General features: G+C 30.8%; 1 protein-coding gene and 1 pseudogene across 1 annotated transcript; one reads left to right on the plus strand and one right to left on the minus strand.

Moving 5' to 3' along the window:
• Positions 1–2,462: 2,462 nt before the first annotated feature.
• Positions 2,463–4,980, minus strand: LOC132300032 (probable carbohydrate esterase At4g34215). Its single transcript, XM_059796959.1, has 2 exons — positions 4,316–4,980; positions 2,463–2,904 (listed from the first exon to the last, which is right to left on the minus strand). Exons 1-2 carry the CDS (start codon positions 4,862–4,864, stop codon positions 2,674–2,676), a joined length of 780 nt encoding a protein of 259 aa, XP_059652942.1. The 5' UTR covers positions 4,865–4,980; the 3' UTR covers positions 2,463–2,673.
• Positions 4,981–11,102: 6,122 nt separating this feature from the next.
• Positions 11,103–11,235, plus strand: LOC132301819 (U2 spliceosomal RNA; annotated as a pseudogene).
• Positions 11,236–16,955: the final 5,720 nt, after the last annotated feature.

Here is a 16,955-nt window from a genome sequence, read left to right on the forward strand (position 1 = left end):
TATAAATGGAACATAAAAATACAAGAGAGACAAGTTCGATTTGTTTGCATTGTGACGTGACAAAACCAAGTATTCGAAAATTATTTCTCATTCGAATAATTCTTGAACCGTAAATTGTGGAATTCTTGGGTAGATAGAGAAAGGGTAAATGTTACGGATGATTGTTATGAAGAAATGAGAGAGTATTTGAGATAATGAGTGACTGTGTGAGATTTTGATATCTGGTTGTATATTCTTTTCTTTGATTCATAATAGTGAAATATCTTTCCATGCAGCCTTAGAGTTGATGAATCATGTAAAATATTGTGTTATGGTATATGATTGTTATCTTCATATATATGTTGATGTTGATGTGATGTGATAATGCTTTCGCTTAATGTGATGTTGATGTAATGTGATGATATTTTCAATGTGTGTGATGAATGAAAATTTAACTCGATCTAAATAACCTTCCACCACTTAGTGAGTTAAAAGGGAGTTTGTCATGAAAGAGCAAGTGAAAACTAACTATTACCCTAGGTTTATAATCATTCCAACATAGGTGAAACTAGTTCAACGTAGGTTACATTGCTATAACATTTAAATTTTTCTTCTAATAAAATGAAAAGCAATGTACACTTTTTTAATATAAAAAAATTATGTAAGTGAAGTATTTTCATAATGTATAATCCGCGAAACGTTTAAGACATGTTTTATATTATTAAACTAAAAATACGAGTATTATTTGTTAGGATTAGAAATTCATACAAAAAATTGATTTTTTTTTTAAAAAATTATACATACATACGTGTATAATATGCATTTTTGCTAACTAAGAATCAAAACAACCAAAATAATGAAATTAAGTTATTGATTTTATTGATCGTTTGCGTTGATTTTGTATATCATGATGGAAAGGAAGAAAATGAATAACGTTACGGTGATAAGATAGTGTCAACTTCTTGTCATGTTTGTTTGTTTAATTAAAAAAGAAGAAGAAAATACTATTAATCTTAAATTATATTCGAGAAAGATTGGAGAGTTAAAAAAAAGTTCATAACTTTGTTTTTAAGAAAACGACGAGTATACGGGTTAGTGAGCCCTCTTTCTCCCTGTAATTACTCATTTATATTTTATATCAACGAGAAACTCAGAGTCATTTGCTTTGCATTCAAATATTATTGGTTATATTAGTTTTATTTTCTGAAAAAAATATATATATATTATTGGTTATCCAGGTAGAATGGGTTATAATAAAATTATCACAAATACGCAAGTGAATCAAGTCGTTCGTCAATAATTTAATTTTATTTTCGGTGATTATTCATTAATAATTTAGGTTCAACTTTCTACGAGTTCCATTAATTCTGTTCATTTACTAATTAAACAAGACAAACTCCAAAAACATGTTTAAATTTGTAAAATGAGTTGAATCACAATTCCTTAACTCCTTGACTCGTGAACAAGTTCATTGAAAAAAAAAAAAAAAAACTAGTTGAAAGATCATGAATATAACTCTTTACCAACGCTTGTTTAGGTCTATAATCAAATTCTTTTTTATAGTAATCAAATCTTGATCTTGAGTCAAGTTCATAGATTCAATATGGACTTAACTCATGCTCAAACTGTTGTTTGATTGATCAAGTCGACCAGAAATGTTAGGTTGACTCAGAATTACCATAGGATTATCATAGGATTGGAGAGGGACATGTCACAAAACAGGGTACGGATTTTAATAGGAAAATTAGCAAAAGTTATAAAAATTGTGAATGACTCGTGATTGATTGATTCTTAGCTTTTCAAATTTGGTTAGGATCTTACCAATTTAAACAAAGATTATGAGGACCACTGTTGACTTGTCCCATATCATATATGGGATGAAGTGAATAGATTGTTATTCGCCTCAACTAATATCTTAAATTTTTAGATCAGATTGTTAAATAGTCAGCTCAATACAGTTAGTTGGAATCACACCCATTTCTTTGATTTGGTATCGCGCCAAGCGCCCGGCCAAGAGGGGTATTAGAGAAATGACTTAGCTTAAGCTTTCATAGACATTTTTTTTTTTTTTTTTACGATGGTGATGTCCGGCCTCTTAGAAAATTTCATAATTCATCATCCGACACTTGTAATCTTCCTTTCCAAATGTACCGAACAATTATTAAAAAAAAAAAAAAAAAATCTCTAGGAGTGACTCATTCAAACTCCAGACCCTCAAATTGTTAGGTAAGAGTCTTAATTACAATAAAATCCCATCACTAATTTACAGCCCACCATCCCAAACGCACCAAACAATTATCGAAAAATTCTCTAAAAATGACTTCAAAAAAATTCAAACTCCCAACCTTCGAATTGTTAGGCAAGAGTCATAATCACAACATAATCAATATCCAACTGTGACTCCCATAGGCCCTTTGCTCAGCGCCTTCCATTTTGTTGTAAAGCAGGGTGTTGTACAATAATTAATGTCGGTAAAAGAAACATACACAAACAAACATATATTGTACTTGATTGTTGTACAGCATGGTCCATCATATTGAATCCTATGTTTGGAACCAATTTTCAAGAAGAATCTTATTTTAATTAAATGAAATTCAGTTGAAACTAAAATCAATGCCATCAAGAACACAGCCAAAAGCATCACTCACACATACATAGGTCACACAGACACACAGCGACATAGGGAGGCCGTCTTCAAGATGAAGAAACAGAAGTGGGTGGGTGTTGTTGAGGTGCAAAATGTTTGAGATAGGCATCAGCCAACAAATGGCCCAACTCAACCTGAGCCTCTGTGGTTAGGTGAAGATGATCTTCCTTCAGTTCCAAACCCTTGGCGTCCACGCACACAACATTTGGAATATCTATTCCCTGTTGCGCCTCTCTAACTTTCTCCATGTATTTCACATCCCCTGATGCAATCGCAACCTGTCATTTTGTTTTTTTCACACACAATACAATGCAAATTAAACATTAGAGTAATGATACATTTTCGGAACCATTTGAGTCTAAACGAGTCCGAATTTATCGTGTCATCCATCACTTCTTTATACATTATTTGTAACCAGTGTGGGGGCACCCATATTCCAAATTTGTCCCACAAAATAAAACTTCTTTTTAAATTCATCCCGACTCACATCGAAATTGGAATAGGTTAGGATCACACTTGTTATAAAAAAGGGCTTACACAATACATGATACTCTAGTCACGGTGGAGCCTATAAATAGCTTTTAACTCCGCATATGAAGAGATTGTTTTCGTTTCGAAGCGGTAAACTAGAGGTCACAAACTCACAATGGAACAACTTTACAATTGTCAAAACAAAGTGACAATTGTAGTATAAGAAAGAAAGTGGGATCCCCACTAAATTATATTTGTTATACATGATCGAAGACTCTAATCAAAAGTGATAGGTCAAACAATTTACTTTGACACTTTGGCTTAAGAAAAACATTCAATCTCTAATAATTTTTTTAAAAAGTATCTAATCTTAGATAAGTAATTAAGTGTCGTAATTGGATCCCATTTCCTTACCATTTTACATCCACAACCAATTAAAAGTTGTCGGTGAAGCAATTTACTTTGACACCTTTTAGCATGCGTTTTGTTTCTATTGTTTTTGTTTTTGAACCGTTACCGTGTCAATTTTGGCAACAAAATCATATTTGGTGTGGCCTTATTTTTATACAGTACTAAAATACTTCGTGAACAGTAGTCCAAATCCAAAACGCTAAAAAGTTATTTTTTCAAAAAGTTGTTTTTTTTTGTTTTGACAACTGTTCATGGCCCAAAATCATAACAATAAAGCAACACGGGCCAAAAACAAAACACCTAAAATAAAGAGCATATCAATACGGCCCTAAGTAACACCACTCTGTAAGAAAAACAATTCTAACCCTGAATAAAATTTTAAAAAGTTTCTAAGCATAGATAAATAATTAACAATCATAATAAAAAATAAAAAAATAAAAAAAAATAAAAAAAATAGTTACTAAAATTTAAAATTATTATGAAAATAAGGGAAAAATATATACTAGCTAATAAAAAATATTTATTATATATTTATTATTAATCAACAGATTTTAAACTATCTTTCCAAATTCACCCCCAATCTGGAGTGAGGGTTTTAAACTGTCATTTCAAATCTGCCCCTAATAGAGAGGGTTTTAAACTATCTTTTGAATCTATCCCCAAATCCTATCAGAATGATTTCAATCCCTTAATGCATTTCTAACTATAGGTTGCATATACCACCAAACAATTATAGATGATTATATATGTGTATATATACAATGTATATGTGTGTGTATGTATATATATATGGTATATATAACTGACCTGAATGATTGGAAGCGAAGGTGAGTGAAGATCTGCTCGCACATCATGGATGAGTTTCTCCATATGAGCCTTGTAAGATTCAGCATCATGCTGAGACGACGTATCACTCTCTCCCTGATACCAAAGCAACGCCTTGATCTCGCCGCCGTCGCCGCCCTTCACGGCGGCGTTGGCCCTCTTCACCATGTTCTCGTACAGGTGGGCCCCACGCGCCCACTCCTTTATGGCAGTGCCGCCCACGGCGCAGGGAACGAGGCCGACGATCCCCACGCGCTCCCTGACGGCGTTGGCGAAGGACATTCCGGGCCCGACGCCGCAGGTCTTCTTGGCGTCGATGTCGGAGTGAAGTGGCTCACGCGCCGGGTCCCAGTGGAGGTGGGCGTTGAGGCGGAGGATGGAGGGGTCGGGGCGGCACGGGGGCGGGACGACGCCGTCCCAGTGCTTGTGCTTGTTGACGCCGCCTCGGCCGGCCATGTTGCTCTGGCCGGATAATATGAAGATCTGCTTTGGGGTTTGGGCGTCTTTCTGGGTTGCATTGAAGTTTTCCATGGTTTGGTTTAGACAGTGTGTGTGATTAGTTTGACATATGGATGAGAAATTACTGGGAATGGCTCATCGTGTCACAAGGGCCTTGTACTACAAGGTGTCAAGGACAACTTTTAGCCTCTAAGAGCAATATAGGCACTACCAAGTACATTTGGGCGTTGGATGTGTATAAATGATTGAGTATGCAGGATTACTCAATAGTTTAATTTTTTTGAGGAAATGAGTAAGTATTCACTTATTATAGTTGGTATCAGAGTCAGATTCATTCCTGTATTTAGTGTCATGCCAAGCACTCGGCCTGAAGGCAAAGTGGCCTGATCACAAAGAGGGCGTTATCCAGATTCGGGTGGGGATTGAAGTACGTATAAATAAGTGAGTATGTAATACTACCCAATAACTTGAATTTTTAGATAAATGAACAAGCGTCCACCAATACAATCCATTAGCTAATTAGATTCTGATTCGATGTTAAGTCAAACATTTATTTAACGATTTATTTTATTATTATAATTTTAGTATCGTGCTCTCAATTTATCCCTTCATACCTCTATCTAAAGTGACCAGCTTGGCGGCCCGGTCAGTCGATATGGTGCTAATTGGGTTAACTAAAATTTATTTTTAATTATTTTTTTAAAGAAATGTGTGTAAAATTATTTTTCCAACTTTTTGTTTTTATTTGTTCTTAACTGTTATGTTCTAAGGTCGTTTGGTTAGACGAAAACTCGTTTTGGAAGGTGAATATAAAAGAGAGTGAAGTGAAGTAAAGAAAAATTATGTTTCCAACATCAATTTGGTTACCATGAAAATTTTGCAAGAAAATTATCTAATATTACTATTTTATGCTTTGAATGGTATGCAGCTTACCATTAAAGAAAGAACAGTATTGGGGGTTCACAAAATTTTCTCAAGAAATCAAAATTTTCATGTCTTTTTGGGAAGAAAAATCAATGGGAAAATTAGGTGGTTATGAGAAGTGATTTTCTTCAAAAAATTTCCTTTTTCTTGCTAATCAAACTCCTACAAAATTTAAAAATTTTCATTTTCTTTTCTTTTCTAACTAGTACATGCTAATCAAACGAACCCTAAGAGAGAGTTCTTTGCATCTCATATATTTATTGACAAATTTAAAGGAAATAAATAAAAAGGCATTACATATTTTCTTACAAATAAATAAATAAAATAAAAGTTAATTTCATATTTTCTAACCAAAAAAAAAAAAAAAAACCCAATAAAAAGTAGTTTAATATGACCACCCCCTTGGACTGAATTTATTCAAGATTGTCATTTGTTGTGCAATGATCCATGCAATTCAATCTTTTGCTGGAGACTTAATTGAATCTTTAAGCATTATATATCTCTTACAAACTCCACTTGAGATATTTCATTTTCATATTTAACCATCCTTTTTCTTGAATCTATCTTCAGCTATTTAGTCATCTCTTGCTCCAAACTAAAACACCCACTAATTTGGATTTTGGCTTCAATTTCCAATCGTTCTCCTTCTGCTTCGTTCACCAAGCATTCCTGTTGCTTAAGATCTTGAATTTATGTTTGAAATAAACCCTGCATTTGAACAACATATTTGTTTTTGTTTTTACCTTTTTTTGCTCTTTGATAAGCGCTGAAAAGTGCGCTTTTAAACCCCTTAAACTTGAGTGTTTTAGGACCTTTATCTATCTTATTTTTTCGTTTTAGACTAATTTTGTGTTATTCCTTTTTTAGGTCAATAAAGTTAAAACAAGCTAAAAATGGCTTCTTAAGGCCTTTTTGGAGTCAAACTAAGTCTTGGTGAGAATCTAGAGCAAATGGAGGCTGATCTGGAGCAAAATGAGGCTGATGCTGAAAATCTGCCAAGTCTGATCGATCAAACCCAGATCAATCGAATTCCTGATCGATCACACCAAGATCGATCGAACTCTGATCGATCGAAGAAAAGTCTGATCGATCGAACTGTTCGCGAAACTTATTAAAAAACAGATCTGAAGCTCATTTCGAACCAACTCGGGCTGTGCTTGAAAAGGGAGATTCTAGGGCCGAGTTCTCACATTTTTGGGCTCTCAAGCCTTGTATATAAGAGGGATTCAACCATTTTTGTAAGGACATTCAAATATTTTCATTGTAATTTCTATATTGTTGTAGCTTTCTCACTTTAGAAAGTTAGAGATTAGGGTTAGAAGATAAAAGGGAAGTGGATGCACATCTCAAGAACCCATCTTTAGATACATACTCTCTCTCTCTCTAGAGCTTCAAAGAAGAAGAAGAAGTAGAGGAAGAAGAAGATGGAGCCATGTTTGGAGCTTGCCCTCGAGGGTTTCATGACCACATCCACCTCCTCCATGATTGGCTAGATCTACACGTAGGGCTTGGATAAGCCCTAATTCTTGTGTAATCTAAACTCTTGTATTTCTATTTTTGGGGATTTATATATATATATTGTTGTGATTAGTGCTTAGCCTTGTGATTGTTGATTTAATTCTTTCTTATGATTCTCTATTTTAATTACATGTTGTCTTATGTGTGATTATTTGGGAATTAATCTCTACACTAGATTCTCTATGTTGGTTGCATGTCTATGTGTGATTAATTAAGGATTTAGTGATGGCTAAGCATAAGTTTTCATTGAATGGATTTGTCAATTAATTTGATGGATTATACTTATACTTGATGGGTTGTTCTACAATTTAATTCATGATTGTAAGTAGGTAGACAATCAATACTTGATTTGATATTCCATGGCTTATTATTTCAAATTTCATGATTCTCTAGATTGATGTGTGCTCTCATTAGACCCATTTGTTACTTAATTCATAGATTATGCTTTTATCTTGGTAGGTTGTTCTATACTTAGTTTACTTGTTGGTTAGGTAGACAATTCACTCTTGCATTAGATAGTTCACACTTTTACATGCAAATTGTGTTTATGTTTGTAGCCACATCTTGATTGCAACAATGTATTCCCTATTAATGGAAAGCAAGTGGTTAATTACATAAGCTTAGTGGTGATTCCAACACCCTAAGACCTCTCTTCATATCTCTTAATCCCTATCTCTCGTTAGTTTACTTTACTTGCATTTTAATTTAATTATTTTCTAGTTTAATCAACCAATCTCTCTCTTTGCAATCAATTGGTACATTAGAGTTGAAGTTAAATTCCAACACGTATAATCTCTGTGGACGATCCCTACTCGCTATACTTTATTAGTTGTAGTAGTGATTTTATAAATGTAAATTTGACTAGAAAGGCTTCTTAAACCACAATCTTATTTTGACCTTGCAAAGTGACATCTCGCATTAAAAAGTCTCGTTTTCTAAACGCATTAGAAAGAGGCTCGTCACTCTTTTTCTGCCAAGGAAATAAACTCTGCATTTGAACAACATATTTGTTTTTGTTTTTACCCTTCTTTGTTCATTATTGTAAGTCATGCAAACCTTTAGCACCGGGCGGTGGGTCGTCATCACTAAGGTTTACCAAACCTGGTGTTGATACTCTGTGAGTAACTGGATTGTTCAAGAATGAATCTTGTATTATTGAAATCAATTCGGAGCAATTTCCAGGCTTATTAATATTGAGATCGACAACATCCATCTTTCTTATTTGTTGATTTGACGTTATCTTCAGCATTGTAGCCATTAGTCCGATGGTCTTTGACGACTTTTGTAATATCTAGAAAATTTGTTTACCTTTAGATGAATGGTTGAAAAACAACTTATCAAACCATTGCTTTTTCTTGCCAGCATGCCCTCCCCTTGGCGTAGAAAATTAGTACGGATTTGTTACCAATAGGTGGATCTATGTTGCTTCAAACCCGTGATTGAATCTTCCCCAACCATTTTCCATGTTTTGCATAATGCTTTATCATTTTTTTTATGGAACAGTTGAGCTTTTTTTGCTTTAAGGGATCGATTGGGATTCAGAAGGTTGATAAGATAGGTATTAGATGTTAGATTACAAGTTTACCCCTTAACCTATCACCTAAGTTTTTTGCATATTAGAAAGTACCATATATGATTACACCTACCATATTAGTATCTATAGGTTACTTGTTCATCACTTACCTACCCCCAAACCTTCTCTTATATATAGGCCCTTTATGTAATCTCATTCAATACATTAATACAATATAATATTTTTTCATTCATTTATTTCTAACATGGTATCAGAGTCTTTCAATCTCTAGTAAATAATATACCAATTTATCATAATCGCCATCGAGGATGACACTATTAGCCCCATCTAGGGGTGGCAATTCGTGTTCGTGGGTCGTGTTCGTATCGTGTCGATGTAAGGGTATTATAATAAATAGGTAAACCCAAACCCAACCCATTTAATAATCGTGTCAAGAATCTCAACACTAACCCAACTCGTCTATTGAACAGGTAATCGTGTTAACCCGTTCAATGACCTGTTTATTAAAATGAGACATTTAATATTTAATCAAATACTAAATAATAGAAAAGGTTGTCATAATTAACCCAAATATTCAAAATAAAAAGAAAAATCATAAGACATAGACAAGGTTTATATTGAAATGACTTAACTATCCATAGTAATTGGGTTTAAACAGGTAACATATTATATAGGTTATATTCACGATTATAATATGTTGAGTTAAATGGGTCATAAACGGGTTACACAGGTTGAACCTCTCAACCCTAACCCGATACGGTTAAGTAAACGGGTTAATCGTGTCCACCTTTTTATGACTCAAACCCATTTATGCCAAACCCAAACCATTTTAATTCGTGTCGTGTTCGTGTCGAGTTGTCGTGTCATGTGATAATTTGCCACCCCTAGCCCCATCCTCGGCGGCAATCAACCTTCAAACTTATGCTTCTGCATCCCAACCTTCAGTATTAAATTCATAAATTAGCAAAAGCCTTATTTGGCCGCCCAATCAGCTTCCAAGACATATCAACAGCGATGCCAACAGTAATGCGTCACCTGTCATGACAGCTGCCATGTTAGACACAGCCAGCAGCGGTGCCAGCAGTAGTGCCACGTTAGTTGCCATGTCAGACACAGTTAGTAGCGGTGCCAGCAGTAGTGTCACGTCACCTGGTACGTCAGCTGTTAATCGTGCCTCCATCTATATCATGAGTGAAAACCCATCTCCACCAAAATTCCATCAACTTTCATGATCTTGCCTTTAATCTCAAGTTGGGTTCATACTCACCTTGAGTTTGAGGGGGGCTGTTAGATTACAAGTTTACCCATTTACCTATCACCGAGGTTTCTTACATATTACAAATTACTATATATGATTACACCTACCATATTAATATCTATATATTACTTATTCATCACTCACCTACCCTCAAACATTCTCCTATATAGGCACTTTATGTAATATTTTATACAACACAATACAGAGATCTATACTTTATTTATTTATTTATAACATTGGAATTGAGGATGAGATACGTATTAGACTTAAAGATGACGTGAGTTATCGGATTGGGAAAAATTAATCTTGAGATTGCAACCCATAAATTAATTTTGGTAATAATTTGGAGTTTTGTAATTGGTTAAAGTAAAGGTTGAAAAATGGAGGTCGATGATCCATATGGAGTGTTGGAGGATGAGAATTAAGTGTTGGATATGTAGTATAATTTCTCATCCTCCAACACTATATATATATGTGTGTGTGTGTGTGTGTATCTATACTATTATTAAATGTGCAAAGTGTTTCAGTGTTTCAGTATTTCAGTATTTTTTTATTAATTGATTTAAATTCTATAAAACTCAAAATTACCTAATAAAATTAAAATTAATTCAAATTAACAAAATATAAAAAGAGTTTAATTCAAATTACAAAGTCCCACATTGGTTTTAAGTAAAAAAGATTACATAAAAGCCTCTTATAAAACTATAGAGCTAAAGAAATAATAATCATACCTTCTCGGCCATTTGGCTAAAATCAAGTGTAGTACTAAATTTTTTTAGGACGGCCTTTTGGCTAACCTTTCTTGGTCTTTTGGCTAAGATCAAGTTTAGTACTATTTTCTCGGCCTTTGTGCAAAAAGTTTCACTATTTATTTATTAATTGATATAAATTCTACAAAACTCATTAATTGATATAAATTCTATAAAACTCAAATTACCTACTAAAATTAAAATTAATTCAAATTAACAAAATATAAAAAAGATTTTAATTCAAATTACAAAGTCCCACATTGCTTTTACGTAAAAATGATTACATGAAAGCCTCTTATAAACTATATAGCTAAAGAAATAATAATCATACCTTCTCAGCCTTTTGGCTAAGATCAAGTGTAGTACTAAATTTTTTTTGGTCGCCTTGTGGCTAACGTTTCTTAGTCTTTAGGCTAAGACCAAGTGCAATACTACTTTATCGGTCTTTGTGCAAAGAGTTTCAGTATTTATTTATTAATTGATATAAATTCTATAAAACTCAAAATTACCTAATAAAATTCAAATTAATTCAAATTAACAAAATATAAAAAGACTTTAATTCACAATAAAGATATAAATTTTATAAAACTCAAAATTACCTAATAAAATTCAAATTAATTCAAATTAACAAACTATAAAAAGAGTTTAATTCACAATAAAGAGCTCTCATTAATTATTATATCCCACGATATATAGAATAGTATTTCAGTATTTATTTATTAATTGATATAAATTCTATAAAACTCAAAATTACCTAATAAAATTCAAATTAATTCAAATTAACAAAATATAAAAAGAGTTTAATTCAAATTACAAAGTTCCACATTGGTTTTAAGTAAAAATGATTATATGAAAGCCTCTTATAAAATTATAGAGCTAAAGAAATAATAATCACACCTTATCGGCTTTTTAGTTAAGATTAAGTATAGTACTAAATTTTTTTGGGTCGTCATTCTGACTAACTTTTCTTGATCTTTTGACTAAGATCAAGTGTAGTACTACTTTCTCGGCCTTTGTGTAAAGAGTTTTAGTATTTATTTATTAATTGATATAAATTCTATAAAACTCAAAATTACCTAATAAAATTCAAATTAATTCAAATTAACAAAATATAAAAAGAGTTTAATTCACAATAAAGAGTTTTCATTAATTATTATATCCCACGATATATAGAATAGTTTTTCAGTCCTTATTTATTAATTGATAAAAATTCTATAAAACTCAAAATTACCTAATAAAATTAAAATTATTTCAGTATTTATTTATTAATTGATATAAATTCTATAAAACTCAAAATTACCTAATAAAATTAAAATTAATTCAAATTAACAAAATATAAAAAGGGTTTAATTCAAATTACAAAATCCCACATTGGTTTTAAGTAAAAAGGATTACATAAAAGCCTCTTATAAAACTATAGAGTTAAAGAAATAATAATCACACCTTCTCGGCCTTTTGGCTAAGATCAAGTACAGTACTAAACTTTTTTGGGTCGGCTTTTGGCTAACCTTTCTTGGTCATTTGGCTAAGACCAAGTATATATCTACTTTCTCGGCCTTTGTGCAAAGAGTTTCAGTAGTTATTTATTAATTGATATAAATTCTATAAAACTCAAAATTACCTAATAAAATTCAAATTATTTCAAATTAACAAAATATAAAAAGAGTTTAATTCACAATAAAGATATAAATTCTATAAAACTCAAAATTACCTAATAAAATTCAAATTAACAAAATATAAAAAGAGTTTAATTCATAATAAAGAGCTCCCATTAATTATTATATCCCACTATTTATAGAACAGTATTTTATTATTTATTTATTAATTGATATAAATTCTATAAAACTCAAAATTACCTAATAAAATTAAAATTAATTCAAATTAACGAAATATAAAAAGAGTTTAATTCAAATTACAAAATCTCACATTGGTTTTAAGTAAAAAGGATTACATAAAAGCCTCTTATAAAACTATAGAGTTAAAGAAATAATAATCACACCTTCTCGGCCTTTTGGCTAAGATCAAGTACAGTACTAAACTTTTTTGGGTCGGCTTTTGGCTAACCTTTCTTGGTCATTTGGCTAAGACCAAGTATATATCTACTTTCTCGGCCTTTGTGCAAAGAGTTTCAGTAGTTATTTATTAATTGATATAAATTCTATAAAACTCAAAATTACCTAATAAAATTCAAATTATTTCAAATTAACAAAATATAAAAAGAGTTTAATTCACAATAAAGATATAAATTCTATAAAACTCAAAATTACCTAATAAAATTCAAATTAACAAAATATAAAAAGAGTTTAATTCATAATAAAGAGCTCCCATTAATTATTATATTCCACTATTTATAGAACAGTATTTTATTATTTATTTATTAATTGATATAAATTCTATAAAACTCAAAATTACCTAATAAAATTAAAATTAATTCAAATTAACAAAATATAAAAAGAGTTTAATTCAAATTACAAAGTCCCACATTGGTTTTAAGTAAAAAGGATTACATGAAAATATCTTATAAAACTATAGAGTTAAAGAAATAATAATCACACCTTCTCGGCCTATTGGCTAAGATCAAGTGTAATACTAAATTTTTTTGGGTCGGTCTTTTGGCTAACTTTTCTTGGTCTTTTGGCTAACCTTTCTTGGTCTTTTGACTAAGATCAAGTGTTGTACTACTTTCTCAGCCTTTGTGCAAAGAGTTTTAGTATTTATTTATTAAGTGATATAAATTCTATAAAATTCAAAATTACCTAATAAAATTCAAATTAACAAAATATAAAAAAAGTTTAATTCACAATAAAGAGCTCTCATTAATTATTATATCCCACGGTTTACTGATGATATGGAGACCTATTACCAAGAAGATTTCCTTAATTCATTGGCTCCAAATGGCCTCCCGCTACATAAGTTAACGTTGAAAGTCGATTGTCCTATAATGTTGCTGAGAAATTTGGATCCGACAAATGGATTGTGTAATGGTACCAGGCTCATCTGTCATGGAACAAAGGCCAATACGATCAATGCAGAAATTAGCCATGGACAACATGCTGGAAAACAAATACTGATTCCAAGAATACTCCTATGCCCGGTAGAGAATGAAGCTACGCCTTTCCATTTTACACGAAAATAATTTCTAATCCGGTTGAGTTTTGCAATGACAATAAATAAGGCACAGGGCAAACAATTCCTTATGTTGGAGTTTTTCTACCTGAGCACGTGTTCTCCCATGGACAATTATATGTCGCACTATCTAGAGGAACTTCAATGTCAACTACTAAAGTACTTGTTAAGAAGGATCAAACAAACATTAGAAGTGGTACATACACTAAAAATGTTGTCTATAAGGAGGTTCTTCAGTCTGAAAGGTAAGGATACACCCACATTAATATCCATGCCTTTCCATTCCAAAATTATTTTGCATTATTCGAAAGGTAAATATATCCCACATTCGCTACCAATTATTACAATATTTAAATCTTTCACTCACAATTTTATTCTTTGAAAAACATAAAAAAATATTAACTTCGATTTAACTTACTATTGATGTGTATATATATTTTTTCATTTCTATTTTGATACTCGATCATTCTTATTTCACAATTTTAATTTTAATTTCTTTAACCTTAATTCTTTTTTCTTTTAATCATGCAGAAAAAATTATGAAAATGAAGAAAGGTCACCAAAGCTTTGACTTAATAAATTCACTTATTAATTTAAAAACAGAATCGACAATAAAAGTATTTGTACTTTGAAGAGCAATCGAGGAATACACATCAGGAACAATGTTGAAAGTAGTTCTAATGGATGATAATATAAGTATACCATCGGCTATTTCTGTTAATTTTATTAAATGCATCTATATTTGTATGACAACATTGTTATTTAATGATCTCATTAATCCATTTACACATCTTTTTTACTCTTTCAAGGAACATAAATTTAAGGTGTCTTATTTAACGAGCTCATCACCAATTCAGTGATTCACTATTGCTTCACAAGACATACAGAATTTTTAATGTAACTGTAAAAGACGTCAATCATATATATAGGAGTGTGCACAAGGAGTATGAATTGAAGTTTCTTAATAACACCTTAATATTGAAGTTGAAGAGCTTGAAGTAGTAAGCTTAGAAATAATAAACTTTAATTTTGTGGACTTCAAGGGGCTGAACAAGTACACTAATGCAAAAGAAAATATGGGTTAGTTTTCGTTTAATTCTCAACTTTCCATATATATGTTCTCTCTTGTACATATATAAAATTAAAATTAAAATTTCTTATTTTTTATTTTATTTTTAATCTGGCTAGATGCTTTGGGAATTGTTATTGAGATATTTCCTATATTGAACATATGTAAGAAGAACAACAAAGGCACAACCAAAAAGTAGGAAGTCATTGTAATGGATATGAGGTACGTTATTACTATATTACATATACAATCATAATTATGCCAATATAATATAATGACTAAAGTAATTAATCTTTATTATAGTTCAAGGATAACTACTTTGACGTTATGGGAGGATCTTGCTGAGAATGAAGGAAATTTTATCATGGAACTAATACAGGAAAGACCTATTATCACAATTACACATGTGGCAAGCAACACCTACAAAGGTAAATTATCATACAAATTGATATTATTTACATTATATATTATTAAGTAAATCTATAATAACAAACTTTTACAAATAATAACGTTATATTCCAGGTCTGTCTCTTCAAAAAGAATCTACATTGCAAATCAATATCGATATTGAAAGTGTCAAAGCATTAAGACATTGGTTCGTTATTTATTACATTATATATATATATATATATATATATATATATATATATTCATAAAGTTATATGTAATCTTTTTCTTTGAGCATGTTCATATATAACTAAACATATATGCCATATGATATTTGTTTTTATATTTTTATATTGCAGACTTCTTGGTGCAAAATATACACTATTTGTAGAAAGATAACATGTTTTTTAGTTTTATTTATTTAATTATTTTACAAGATAATTTATACGTGGACAGGTCCAAAGAGAACATAAATAACAAAGATATAAAAAGTTTGATTTCTAGTACAAAAGATCAAAAATTCAATGGTGCTAAAAAAGTCAAACTTCAAGACATAATAGGAAAATCTACAATGTCATTTGAGATATTAAATTTCAGTATATTTCTTAATCTTTCTTAATTGTATATCACATTTTTATATTCAATTCATATATCGAGAAGTTATATTTTGTTGTACAATCTGCAGAAAACAAATTGTTGTTTCGAAGCAACAATTGAAAATGTCGTTAATGATCGCAAACCGTCGTACAATGCCTGTGAGAAATGCAATAAGAAAATAAAAGTTGAAAAAGATAGAGTATATTGTCCTCGATGCAACACAACAGACTCAAAATGCATTCAAAAGTTTTATTATATCATAAAACCTTATTATTGTATTTATTTCAATGGTTTAATAATATTACAAATACACAATTCTTTATCTTTACTCATATGTAGATTCATGATGATAATTAAAATGCGAAGTATGGAACATATTGCAACACTTGCAACCCTAACAGTGTTCAATGATTGCCAAACATTAATAAATTGTTCACTAGATGATTTACTACAATTACAAATTGAGGTAATTTTCGACCTTTATTCATAAAATTTTAATTAAATTAAAAAAAAAAAAATACTTACTTGAATTTCTCAATAGCTCTAAATTATATTTCTTATTTTTGCATGACATGGATGAATTTAACAACAAAGTGACAAGCTGCAAAGGGAAACCTTTTTTTTTTTTTTTTTTTTCTGGTGAAGATAGACAATACTCAACAACAAGTCGTAAAAACTTATTTTGCGGTGGAAGAATTAAAAGAATTGACACTTGACAATGATTCATTTCATGAAGAAATGAGATACGCAAAAAAGATAAAGATTGAGAAATAAATAATTTAGGAATACTTTTATTTTCAAACAGTCATAGTTTTAAATTTTCTAATATATTTTGTTTCTTTTGAGGTGACAATTATTACAATGCAAACATTGTTGGTACTCTTTCGGATTTTATAATATATAGAATTTTTATATAGTATTTATTTATGATTCTTTTTTAAATTATAGAATTTTAATTTTCATATATTTTTTAAAATATTTATACTTTTCATTCATTCATT

This window comes from Cornus florida, unplaced genomic scaffold, assembly GCF_030987335.1.
Source record: "Cornus florida cultivar Cherokee Brave unplaced genomic scaffold, ASM3098733v1 CherokeeBrave_3.0.0_Hap2_Chr03, whole genome shotgun sequence".
Lineage (NCBI taxonomy): Eukaryota > Viridiplantae > Streptophyta > Magnoliopsida > Cornales > Cornaceae > Cornus > Cornus florida.

What these genes read in the sequence shown, in the direction of transcription:
- LOC132300032 (XM_059796959.1), bottom strand. Translation starts at nt 4,864, where the DNA reads ATGGAAAACTTCAATGCAACCCAGAAAGACGCCCAAACCCCAAAGCAG. An exon ending in CTTCGCTTCCAATCATTCAG is followed by an intron (nt 2,905 to 4,315) that starts GTCAGTTATATA and finishes ACAAAATGACAG; the next exon opens with GTTGCGATTGCATCAGGGGA.